This window comes from Salvelinus namaycush, chromosome 26 (assembly GCF_016432855.1).
Source record: "Salvelinus namaycush isolate Seneca chromosome 26, SaNama_1.0, whole genome shotgun sequence".
Classification (NCBI taxonomy): domain Eukaryota; kingdom Metazoa; phylum Chordata; class Actinopteri; order Salmoniformes; family Salmonidae; genus Salvelinus; species Salvelinus namaycush.
The window spans coordinates 8,101,393-8,114,976 of NC_052332.1; the positions used below are offsets into that span (position 1 = coordinate 8,101,393).

Consider the following 13,584-nt stretch of genomic DNA (forward strand, 5'->3'; position numbering starts at 1 on the left):
AGTATTACTGTGCCAACTAAGGCAGACTTTTATCCTCTAACATCTGAGACAATGTTTCTTTCTTTTAACATCAGTTAATGGGAAACAGCCGCAGACAGAAAGCTGTGTTTGCTTATGTGTGTGTGTGTGTGTGTGTGTGTGTGTGTGTGTGTGTGTGTGTGTGTGTGTGTGTGTGTGTGTGTGTGTGTGTGTGTGTGTGTGTGTGTGTGTGTGTGTGTGTGTGTGTGTGTGTGTGTGTGTGTGTGTGTGTGTGTGTGTGTGTGTGTGTGTGTGTGTGTGTGTGTGTGTGTGTGTGTGCAACAATCTGACTCGATTAAGTATCACCAGAAAGCCAAGCACTCTTCTTATTTTTCTTCTTCATGTTTTGTTTACTCTCCCCCTCCCCCTGCTATTCCAACCCCACTCCCATCCTCCCCCTACCTCTACACAGACACATTTCTGACCTGGCAGCACTGTGTCCCTGCGTCCTACTGGTGTGTTTCTCTGTGTGTATCGTCCTGGCGACCCTTCGGAGACGGAGGGGTCTTGTTTTGTTTGGAGGGCCAAAGGAAAACAGACAAACAGGCATGTGGAAGGCTAGCCCAGGCATGCCCCCCTTGCGGACCACAGATGGGACACGGTTGGGTTGTAATCAATATGGAGGAAGAAGAAACACTGTGACCCTGGTTTTGTGAGAAACACAGGATTGGGGGACTTCGACTTGAATAAAAAAAAAATGTTTTTACACAAACAACAGAAACCTCTCTCCAGTCCAGGCAGAGACAACTCAGAATAATAGAAACAGAGAGACAGAGTACCCAGAGGCTAAAGATTGAACAACGTGACCTTACAGTGTAATGTAGTATGGTCTTCCTGGACAAAGGCTCACATATTCAAACAGATACAAGACCAGGGGCTGTTGCATTAGAATAACATATTACCACACATTCCCCAGCCTATTTCTCTGTCTGAAAGAACTAAACAGAGATTATGACCAACAAAGCCACAGAGCACTGCTCTCCTCCTTCCTCCTAGTAAAAATCCATACTTTCCTGCTCCCAGACCATATGATTTAAACGCTTCCTCCCTCCAGAGACAGTCAGTAATACTCTCTGACATTTCAAAGACCTGTCATCGGTTTCTCTATTGAAGCAAAACTCGTTTTTTTTCATTCTCCGATTGGAATTTGTGTTACATCTACAATGGATAGGAAGTTAGTAATACTCAGGTGTCAGGAGAAATTATTCCCTGGCTGGTCTCTCTGCTGGATCTATCCTGTTTGACTGATGGGAGGAAAAGCTAGTCTTTAAGTGTATGTACTGGATGGATGCATCCCAAATTGCACTGTATTTTCCTATAGTGCACTACTTTTGACCAGAGCCCAATAGGCCCTGGTCAAAAGTAGTGTACTACAGAAGGAATAGGGTGCATTTGGCCTTAGAGCTCGAGGAAGAAAGGTAGAGGTGATCATGTAACTTGCTTCCTCAGCAGTCACAATGTACTCTGACATGATTGATGGACACATAATCTCTGTCCTCTTATGTCAAACCCCATTATTATGTAAAAACATACATTTTGTGTTTATTGAGGATCCCCATTAGCTGCTTTTGCCAAGGCACCAGCTACTCTTCCTGGGGTCCAAACAATATTAAGGCAATTACATCACAAAAAAATGTACAAAACAGTATTACACCACTATGCTACTACATATCTACATTTATAATACCGTAATACAATGATATTACAACAATTCAACAATATTACAACATTATAACAAATGTATAATGTCATAATGTGATTGTGTATATTGCCACTCCTATTTGCCAGCTATTCAATCAAAGCCTACAGGAAGGTGTGTGCCCTCAGGCATGGAGGAAAGCAAAAGTAATTCCGCTTCCCAAGAATAGCGAAGCACCCTTTACTGGCTCAAACAACCGACCAATCACCCTGTTCCAACCCTTAGTAAACTTTTGTAAACAATTTTGTTTGACCAGATACAATGCTATTTCACAGTAAACAAATTAACAACTTAGCTAGCTAGCTTGTTCCAGTTTTCTTGTCATGAATGAAGCCGGTAGAGTACCTACCTTGTGGTATGGTTATGTGAAATGACAATATTTTCTTGCAATAACTACACATGTTTTATTCATGATTTATGCATACACAGTTTGGAGTGGATCACAGACCAACACTACCACCACATTTGGTCTGGACTGCGAGGAACCACCGCTGATGACCCAATCTGCATCCATCATTCTTAACAAACAGCGCAGGCAGGGGTATTGAGGATGTGCAACTTGTGTTTTCTGTTAAATAAATGTTGAGCAAAGATTGTCCTGCATTTGCATCTTTACAGAAAACATGATTGGAGCTCAGGATTTTTTTACAGAAATAGCAGAGATGTGCTTTGGAAATACAAACTTGAATTAAATATGACGATGTTTGCCTTTAAATACCTTGTATAGCCTACTACTGAATATGGTGTGTATGTATACTTAGATATGTCACGTTGATGTGAAGAAGGACAATGATTTTCGGCACCTGAACAGATGAAATAATTTGGGCGCTGGACATTTCATGATTTGGATTTAGCCCATTTTCGATCAGACATACTAGGATGATCATTACATATCATGTAAACATATCTATCGATTTGATGATTTTTTGGGGGGGAAATACAGATACATAAATTATCAGGTAATGACTACAAATATGACACATTGCTGAAAATATGTGGATTTGTTCATGCCTAAACATAAAGGCTTCGATATGTCAGCATGTTGACACCCTTTCCGGAGTTAGAATATTCTAGAAAAATGTAAGCAGGTGCTGTCACGCCCTGGCCTTAGTTATCTTTGTTTTCTGTAGTATTTTGGTTAGGTCAGGGTGTGACAGGGGGGATGTTTGTGTTTTTGTCTTGTCTTGGGTGGTTGTAGTGTCTAGGGGGTTTTGTTAGAGTGTATGGGTTTGTGTTGAGTGTAGGTATCTAGGTATGTCTATGGTTGCCTGAATGGTTCTCAATCAGAGACAGCTGTCATTCATTTGTCTCTGATTGGGAGCCATATTTAAGGCAGCCATAGGCATTGGGCTGTTGTGGGTAATTGTCTATGTGTAAGTGTTTAGTGTCAGCACTATTTGTTTGAATAGCTTCACGGTCGTCTGTTTGTTGTTAGTGTTCGTTTTTCGTCTTCATAATAAAAGAAGATGTATTTCTATCACGCTGCGCCTTGGTCCACTCTTCCGCATCAAGACGATCGTGACAGAATTACCCACCAAACTCGGACCAAGCAGCGTGATAAGCAGCAGCAGGAGCAGCGCATAAATGATTCCTGGACTTGGGAGGAGATACTGGAAGGTAAGGGACCTTGGGCACAACCGGGAGAATATCGCCTCCCTCGTGAAGAGCTGGAGGCAGCTAAAGCCGAGAGGAGGCGATATGAAGTGGCAGCATGGAAGCAAGGCTGGAAGCCCACGAGTAAAACCCAAAACTTTCTTGGGGGGGGGGCTACAACGGAGTGTGGCGATGTCAGGTAGGAGACTTGCGCCAACTCCCTATGCTTACCGTGGAGTGCGAGAGTACGGGCAGACACCGTGTTATGCGGTAGAGCGCATGGTGTCTCCTGTACGTGTGCATAGCCCGGTGCGGGTTATTCCACCTCCCCGCACTGGCAGGGCTAGATTGGGCATTGAGCCAGGTGCCATGAAGCCGGCTCAACGCGTCTGGTCTCCAGTGCGTCTCCTCGGGCCGGCATACATGGCACCAGCCTTACGCATGGTGTCCCCGGTTCGCCTACACAGCCCAGTGCGGGTTATTCCACCTCCCCGCACTGGTCGGGCTACGGGGAGCATACAACCAGGTAAGGTTGGGCAGGCTCAGTGCTCAAGGGAGCCAGTACGCCTGCATGGTCCGGTATATCCGGCGCCACCTCCCCGCCCCAGCCCAGTACCACCAGTGCCTACACCACGCACCAGGCTTCCAGTGTGTCTCCAGAGCCCTGTTCCTCCTCCACGCACTCGCCCTATGGTGCGTGTCTCCAGCCCGGTACCACCAGTTCCGGCACCACGCACCAAGCCTCCTGTGCGTCTCCAGAGTCCTGTGCGTCCTGTTGCTGCTCCCCGCACTAGCCTTGAGGTGCGTGTCCTTAGCCCGGTACCTCCAGTTCCGGTACCACGCACCAGGCCTACTGTGCGCCTCAGCCGGCCAGAGTCTGCCGTCTGCCCAGTGCCGCCTGCACTGTCCGTCTGCCCAGAGCCGCCTGCGCTATCCGTCTGTCCAGAGCCGTCAGAGCTGCCCGTCTGTCCCGAGCCGATAGAGCCGTCCGCCAGTCAGGAGCAGCCAGAGCCGTCCGCCAGACAGGAGCAGCCAGAGCCTTCCGCCAGACAGGATCAGCCAGAGCCGTCCGCCAGACAGGATCAGCCAGAGCCGTCCGCCAGACAGGATCAGCCAGAGCCGTCCGCCAGACAGGATCAGCCAGAGCCGTCCGCCAGACAGGATCAGCCAGGGCCGTCAGCCAGCCATGACCAGCCAGGGCCGTCAGCCAGCCATGACCAGCCAGGGCCGTCAGCCAGCCATGACCAGCCAGGGCCGCCAATCAGCCATGACCAGCCAGAGCCGCCAATCAGCCATGATCTGCCAGAGCCGCCAGCCAGCCAGGATCTGCCAGAGCCGCCAGCCAGCCAGGATCTGCCAGAGCCGCCAGCCAGCCAGGATCTGCCAGAGCCGCCAATCAGCCAGGATCTGCCAGAGCCGCCAATCAGCCAGGATCTGCCAGAGCCGCCAATCAGCCAGGATCTGCCAGAGCTGCCAATCAGCCAGGATCTGCCAGAGCCGCCAGTCAGCCAGGATCTGCCAGAGCCACCAAAGCGGGGATTAACGATGGTGGAGTGGGGGCCACGTCCCGCATGCGAGCCGCCGCCGTAGGAAGGCCCACCCGGACCCTCCCCTTCTGTGTCAGGTTTTGCGGCCGGAGTCCGCACCTTTGGGGGGGGGGGGGGGGTACTGTCACGCCCTGGCCTTAGTTATCTTTGTTTTCTGTAGTATTTTGGTTAGGTCAGGGTGTGACAGGGGGGATGTTTGTGTTTTTGTCTTGTCTTGGGTGGTTGTAGTGTCTAGGGGTTTTGTTAGAGTGTATGGGTTTGTGTTGAGTGTAGGTATCTAGGTATGTCTATGGTTGCCTGAATGGTTCTCAATCAGAGACAGCTGTCATTCATTTGTCTCTGATTGGGAGCCATATTTAAGGCAGCCATAGGCATTGGGCTGTTGTGGGTAATTGTCTATGTGTAAGTGTTTAGTGTCAGCACTATTTGTTTGAATAGCTTCACGGTCGTCTGTTTGTTGTTAGTGTTCGTTTTTCGTCTTCATAATAAAAGAAGATGTATTTCTATCAAGCTGCGCCTTGGTCCACTCTTCCGCATCAAGACGATCGTGACAGGTGCACATTCATCAAGTGCGTGTCTTGAATGTATCTCACCCCAACTGTCTCCCTGGATACGGTAGCAGGGAGATTTCTGAAAACTGGATTTGATGCATGTAGAAACTGTTTCAATACGGAGAATATCCTATATCCAGATATGGAATATTGCTAGGACTATGGGAGCCGTCTGAGTAGGGAGGGGAACACGGAAAACTCGATGTTATCGGCAGAGAGGTTTCGAACTCTCTTTCTTATTGGTCTACAAACTAATTTACCGCCTGGTGATGCAAAAACTCCATCCCACCAAACAGGCAGAAATTTTAGGCGGTCTTTCGCTAAAAGGGCATTATCATAATTTTCACAATGTCACAGAATTATTGAAACCTCATATTGGAAATATACAGTACCAGTCAAAAGTTTGGACACCTACTCATTCCAGGGTTTTTCTTTATTTTTACTATTTTCTACATTGTAGAATAATATTGTAGACATCAAAACTATGAACTAATACATATGGAATCATGTAGTAAACACAAAAGTGTTTAACACATCAAAATAGATTTTATATTTGAGGTTCTTCAAAGTAGCCACCCTTTGCCTTGATGACAGCTTTGCACACTCTTCGCAGTCTCTCAACCAGCTTCATGAGGTAGTCACCTGGAATGCATTTCAATTAACAGGAGTGCCTTGTTAAAAGTTATTTTGTGGAATTTCTTTCCTTCTTTATGTGTTTGAGCCAAACAGTTGTGTTGTGACAAGGTGTGATTGGTATACAGAAGATAGCCCTATTTGGTAAAAGACCAAGTCCATATTCTGGCAAGAACAGCTCAAATAAGCAAAGAGAAACGACTGTCCATCATTACTTTAACTTCTAGTTCCTCCCAAACCCGGATCCGGGAGCACCCCCATTAGTAAAAAAGCTGACTAGCATAGCCTAGCATAGCGTCACAAGTAAATAGTAGCATCTAAATATCATTAAATCACAAGTCCAAGACACCAGATGAAAGATACACATCTTGTGAATCCAGCCATCATTTCTGATTTTTAAAATGTTTTACAGGGAAGACACAATATGTAAATCTATTAGCTAACCACGTTAGCAAAAGACACCACTTTTTTTACTCCACCATTTTTTTACTCCATCAGTAGCTATCACAAATTCGACCAAATAAAGATATAAATAGCCACTAACCAAGAAACAACTTCATCAGATGACAGTCTGATAACATATTTATTGTATAGCATATGTTTTGTTAGAAAAATGTGCATATTTCAGGTATAAATCATAGTTTACCATTGCAGCCACCATCACAACTCTCACCGAAGCGACTAGAATAACTACAGAGAGCAACGTGTATTACCTAATTACTCATCATAAAACATTTCTTAAAAATACACAGCGTACAGCAATTGAAAGACACAGATCTTGTGAATCCAGACAATATTTCAGATTTTCTAAGTGTTTTACAGCGAAAACACAATATAGCGTTATATTAGCTTACCACAATAGCAAACATCACAACAGCATTGATTCAAGCCAAACATAGCAATAACGTATAAACCACCAAAATATATTAATTTTTTCACTAACCTTCTCAGAATTCTTCAGATGACAGTCCTATAACATCATATTACACAATGCATATAGAGTTTGTTCGAAAATGTGCATATTTAGCGCCACAAATCGTGGTTATACAATGAGAAAAGTAGCCAAGCTGCAAAGAAAATGTCAGGAGAAATCTTGGGAAAGGCACCTATTCTAATCGAAAACTATTCATAAACTTGACTAAAAAATACAAGTTGGACAGCAAATGAAAGATAAATTAGTTCTTAATGCAATCGCTGAGTTAGATTTTTAAAATTAACGTTACTGCGCAATACAGCGTGTGCTAAAGCAAGACCGCCCCATAATTCATGGCGGAATTATTATTTTACATTTGTCAACATAAGTACGAATTAACAGCATAAAGACTGCTTACTATTAGCTGAGCTTCCATCAGAATCTTGGGCAAGGTGTCCTTTCTCCAGAACAATCGTCTTTGGGTTGAAAGATGTCCTCTTGTCCGATCGAAATAGCCGCTAATGTTAGCCACCAACTGGAGACGTGTCCAACTCGTGAAAGCGCATGACAAAGAAATCCCAGAAAATCGCAATGAACTGCTATAAACTGCTATAAGTCGGTTTAAATTAACTACCTTATGATGTCTTTAACAACTATAACGAATAAAAACATGACCGGAGATATAGAACTACTAAAACGAAAGCGTTTGCAGGACGCCATTGTGATGTCTTCTTGCGCCAGGCGCACCGTTGAAAAGGACGGTACTTCCGTTCCACGGTCTTATTAAGGGCCCCAGATTCCGCAATCCACTCCATTCAAATTCTCCCCGCTTACTGACATCTAGAGGAAGACGTATGCAGTGCATGTAGCCCGATGGCTTACATGGGGACTTATGAACTGACCTCAGAACAGGGACCTCGATTTCTGAAATCTCACTCCCTGACAGGAAAAGTGCTGCAGAATGAGTTCTGTTTCACTCAGAGAAATAATTCAAACGGTTTTAGAAACTAGAGAGTGTTTTCTATCCAATAGTAATAATAATATGCATATTGTACGAGCAAGAATTGAGTACGAGGCAGTTTAATTTGAGAACGATATTTTACCAAGTTGAAACAGCACCCCCTATATTGACAAGAGGTTGTCAGTCAATCTGGAACATTTCAAGAACTTCAAGTGCAGTCGCAAAAACCATCCAGCGCTATGATGAAACTATCTCTCACGAGGACCGCCACAGGAAAGGAAGACCCAGAGCTACTTCTGCTTTAGAGGATAAATTAATTAGAGTTACCAGCCTCAGAAATTACACCCCAAATAAAGGTTTCACAGAATTCAAGTAACAGACACATCTCAACATCAACTGTTCAGTGGAGACGACGTGAATCAGGCCTTCATGATTGAATTGCTGCAAAGAAACCACTACTAAAGGACATAAATAATAAGAAGGGACTTGCTTGGGCCAAGAAACACGAGAAATGGACATTAGACTGGTGGAAATCTGTCCTTTGGTCTGATGAGTCCAAATTTGAGATTTTTGTATCCAGCCGCAATGTCTTTGTGAGACGCAGAGTAGGTGAACGGATGATCTCTGCATGTGTGGTTCCCACTGTGAAGCATGGAGGAGGTGTGATTGTGTGGGGGTGCTTTGCTGGTGACATTGCCAGTGATTTATTTAGAATTCAAGTCAACCTTAACCAGCATGGCTACCACAGCATTCTGCAGTAAAATGCCATCTCATCTGGTTTATGCTTAGTGGGACTATCATTTGTTTTTCAAAAGGACAATGACCCAACACACATCCAGTCTGTGTAAGGACTACTTGACCAAGAATGAGAGTGATGGAGTGCTGCATCAGATGACCTGGCCTCCACAATCACCCGACCTCAACATAATTGAGATGGTTTGGGATGATTTGGACCACAGAGTGAAGGAAAAGCAGCCAACAAGTGCTCAGCATATGTGGGAACTCCTTCAGGTGCATTCCAGGTGAAGCTGGTTGAGAGAATGCCAAGAGTGTGCAAATCTGTCATCAAGGCAAAGGGTGGCTACTTTGAAGAATCTAAAATCTAAAATATATTTAGATTTGTTTCATACTTTTTTGTTTACTACATGATTCCATATGGCTTATTTCATAGTTTTGTAGAAAACAGTAAGAATAAAGAAAAACCCTTGCATGGGTAGGTGTGTCCAAACTTTTTACCGGTACTTTATATAAAACACAGAAAAATCCTGTTTTGACTGCACTAGGCCTTTAAATATGAATATAGTGTTCTCTATTTTGTGTTCTAGGATGTGTTCTATTGGATGTATCTGTGTGTTCTCATGGTGGATTCCTCCCTGGACCACTTAATTAAAAGGTTCCCAGACAGAGCCTGAGCCTCACGGCTGTATGCTTGCAATTACTCCAACAATGTAACTTTAAGCCATGTCTGAGTGTGACAGTTGATGGGCGGGATGGCGGTTTCTGAAGAGAAGCTTTGAGTCATTATCGGAGGAAAATAAGTGTGTGTGTCTGTGTGTGTGTGTGTCATTAGTGGAAGAAGACAAAATGCTGAGATTTTGAGGGACAAATGTTCTGATTTTGATTTATTTCCCCCAGGGTGATTGGCACTTCATAGGATTATGTTTTACAGTCGGTGATTTGACTCGTGAAGTTGTGAAGTTCTCTCTGTGAATTGTTAACCCTTAGCCTACAATTTCCGAGATCTAGCAGAAATCTAATTAACATAATACAAAAATCCCCATAAAAGCTGTCTGTTTAAGCTAAAGATATATTTTTGCATGGGCTGCGTCTCAATCTACTCCATCCACTGATATCGCCCTTCCGCATCTGCAGTGAAAGGTGGCAGAGCTAGAGTGGTGTTTGTCAGACCATGAGATATCCCGAAAATCGGTCTTCTCACAAAAACTTCGGTAGAACCCAAACATTTGTTTGGTCTACAAAAGTATTATTACCACTCTACTGAAAGTTCTCCATTTTGCTCTAGGATGCCCAGAAGCCTCATCTGACGGTCCTTGGTATCAGTGAAAAAATTTATGAAAGTATACAGTACTGTATAATGAGATAGTTTAGTGCCAAAATGAAGCGGTTAATACATGTAAAAAAAATATCAAATGTTTCCTGTTCTCCCTTATATACTTTTTTTGTAATTTAACTAGGCAAGTCAGTTAAAGAACAAATTCTTATTTACAATGACAGCCTAGAAACAGTGGGTTATCTGCCTTGTTCAGGGGCAGAACGACAGATTTTTACCTTGTCACCTCGGGGATTCAATCTAGCAACCTCTAAATTACTGGCCCAATGCTCTAACCACTAGACTACCTATATATCTCAGACACAGAACAGACACTTCAGAACAAACTTCCTTTAGATAGATTTTTTATCTGTTGTTACATGTCATGAATCTGTTATGCAGTGCATTTGTATGAGCTAACAGCAGTAAGGCCAAAAATGTCATATATATTTTTGATACTTTAATTAAGGGGTCTTAAAATTCAAAATCAAATGCCTAAATTATCCTTGGTATGATCTTCCGTATAGCTTAGTAGAACTTCCCCTCTTCCCCTGGCTTAACATATTCACTTAGGATTTCATTTGGTGAAGTCGACAGAACTGAAAATGGATAAATGCAACAAACATGTCTCTGTCGTTGGCAAATACAGTAATTTTCTGATAACTTAAACATTTATGACTCATTTCAGGAAACTAGGCGTATGTCGCGCATCACTACTTCAAAGGAGAGCCATTTGAACGTAAAATGTTTGGGCAGAAATGCCTTCTGGAACATGTGAACTTTCATGTGCCTTAATAACAAACTTGTATGCCATCTGTAAATACGAATAACATTGTTCGATAACAAGCCTAGTTGGTTTGCCACATAAAAAAACAGCATCTTAGCCACGATTTGCTGAGATAATGAGTGGACTCGGCATGCCGAGGGATGAGTTCGGATTGGTCTGGCACGTAGCACGCTTTTTTGAAAGATAGCATGTAGTAGAACTGCATAAGTGTTGCTCGCCACCTTCTGAAGGACCAAGTTTTGAAATAAGTGGAATTACAATATGATAGCTAAGGAGATAGAGAAAATTCTGCCGTTTGATTGCAAATATCCAGATGGAGTCGAAAAGAGAACACACAGAAGGCTGTTGTATAAAACACCTGTCTCCGTATTACAACTTCAAACAAAGGGCAACCATTGCATCCGTCACCTAGAGGGAGAAGCGTCCATCCATGTATATGGGTAAGATAGTCTAGCTAGCTACATTTTCAGATGTTGCACATTTCTAATTTTGTCAGGAAGTTGTTTTCATTTCATGTTAAAGTGTACTGTTAGCTAGCTAGCCAGCTCTGCTAGGGTGAGTAAAATGGTCAGAGTGAGCTGTTCTCTCATTTTTTTCTATTGTGTTATTGACTGTACGCTTGTTTATTCCATTTGTAACTCTGTGTTGTTTGTGTCGCACTGCTTTGCTTTATCTTGGCCAGGTCGCAGTTGTAAGTGGGAACTTGTTCTCAACTAGCTTAAATAAAGGTGAATAAAATAAAATAAATAAAACATTTGTGTCTGGAAGTAGCTAGCAAGCTAGCCAATGTTTGCCAGTTAGCTTGGGTGCTTGACTGCTGTTGTTATGATCAGACTTTCTTTTTTTATCAACTTTCAAAGCAGAATTACTTTCCCATTGTTCCTCAACTGTAGTGTATGATATACCATTTTCTAGCCCTGAGTTTCTACTTTTGTCCAATGTAAAAAACACTATTTCAAATGTTGCTACATAAGACCGAATCGAGCCGATCGGTCACATTTACTCGAAAGGCACTCTGGGAAATATTTGTTGAAGGCTTTACACTAAGCAGTGTGTTCATTTAACACTTTTCCAGTGTCTATATGTGTCCACAGACTCCACACATTCAGTGTTGATTTAACACTCTCAGTGTTAATTATCACAAATATATATATATTTTTTTACAAAAAGTCAATTTTGATACCCTGATGTTCATCAAATGCAATTGCCATCTTAAATTATTAACCAAGATCTAACATGACCATTAAAGAACAATAGGTTATGACAATGACGTAAAGAGTAGTTTAATGCACGATGTAAAAACAAAAATCGGGAAAAAAAATCTTAAACAATAAAACAACATCTGTTTGGTTTATATTTTATTACTTTCCATTATTTAGATCGATAGATGTTAATGTTTAGCATGTTAAAAAATGGTCTTCAATCACTAAGTATTTCATTCTAGGCTAAATTGATATTAATATATGAAAGCCCTCCAAACAATATGCAAATGATAATATATTTTGACTAATTAAATGCACTGTTATGTTTTTGGTTCTTCATCAAATATATAGCAGGCATCAAATAAATATTTCAAATAACTTGCATATATTCAAATACCTTCAAATATGATTTGCTTTTCTGAGACCTATATTTGAACATCAAAGGTAATTGTTGCCAGATTTTGACTTTAGCTGTTTCTCTATATTCAACTACTTTGAGTATTTGAAAAGTTGGTATTTTCAAAGAAACTACACAATACCCCAAAATTCTGTCCAGATCTGTTGCAGGGTGAGGTTGCATAGTCACAGCTGGAGCAGGACTCATCAAACTCAACTAATTGTGAACATAACCTTATGAAACTGAATGTTGTTCTTCTTACCAAGGTGCAGGGTGAGGTTAACAGAGGAGGGGTGAGAGAGTGAATGTGGGTCTTACCAAGGTGCAGAGCGAGAGAGTGAGTTGTTCTTACCGAGGCGCAGGGTGAGATTAACAGAGTTAGGGTGCTGGACTCTGTAGAACATGGACTGGCTCTGCCACCAGGTGGGTTCCTCATCCGTGTGTAAGTCCGTCAGCAGGCTGGCGTTGTGGCTGAGGCCCATGTCCGACACACTACAGTGGTGGCAGGAGCGCGTCGAGCTCGTCTGCATGCAGTAATCCTCTGGCGGTGAACCGCACACATTGGAAGCCATGATCGTGCGGTTAAAGGCTGCGTTCTCGAACTTGGGCATGCAACGGCTAGGGACGCCCTCGTCGTCATCGTAGCAGGAGTCCATGGCCCCGTGAACGAAGGAGAGGGAGCAGAGAAGGAGGGCGAGGAGGAGTGGGGTGGTCAGTGGTATATCCATGACCAGGGAAAGTCACATACAGAGACACACACACAAGGTCAGTTAAAATGTAACACTCACACACTCCTAAACACACTGGTAGAGTAATGCCGCAGATGTCTCAGAGAGGTCTATGTTCTTCTGTTTTCCCCCTCTCTTCATCTATGTCCTTCTCTCTCTTGTTCTCGCTTTCTTCTCCAACATATGTTCTCCCTCTGGGAACTAAGTGAAGTTACTGGGGGAACCCCTCTCACCAGGGATAGGAGGAGAGAGACATGGGAGGGAGGGACAGACAGAGGGATAAGAAAGAGAGGGAAGAGGGGGCATGTACACTCCCCCTCCTGCTGGCCACAGCAAGTACTACGGTCCCCAGTATAAAGATGCAGATTCACAGTAAAACCATGGTGATGTTCATTATGGCACACTGTGGCAAAACGTATTTGTGCTTTAATTGGAATATTTCAGGCTCTTCCCTCCCTGTTTGACTCCATTTCTAAAAGTTGTCCACCGACATAGCCCAGGTGGT

General features: G+C 43.2%; 1 protein-coding gene across 1 annotated transcript in view; it reads right to left on the reverse strand.

Moving 5' to 3' along the window:
- Positions 1 to 13,207, reverse strand: part of lamc3 (laminin, gamma 3) — a 235,332-nt gene extending 222,125 nt beyond the window's left edge. The window contains exon 1 of the mRNA XM_038965701.1: positions 12,704 to 13,207. Coding sequence (XP_038821629.1) covers positions 12,704 to 13,079 — 376 coding nt within the window. The 5' untranslated portion in view covers positions 13,080 to 13,207. The remainder of the gene's footprint in view (positions 1 to 12,703) is intronic.
- Between the last annotated feature and the right edge of the window lie 377 nt (positions 13,208 to 13,584).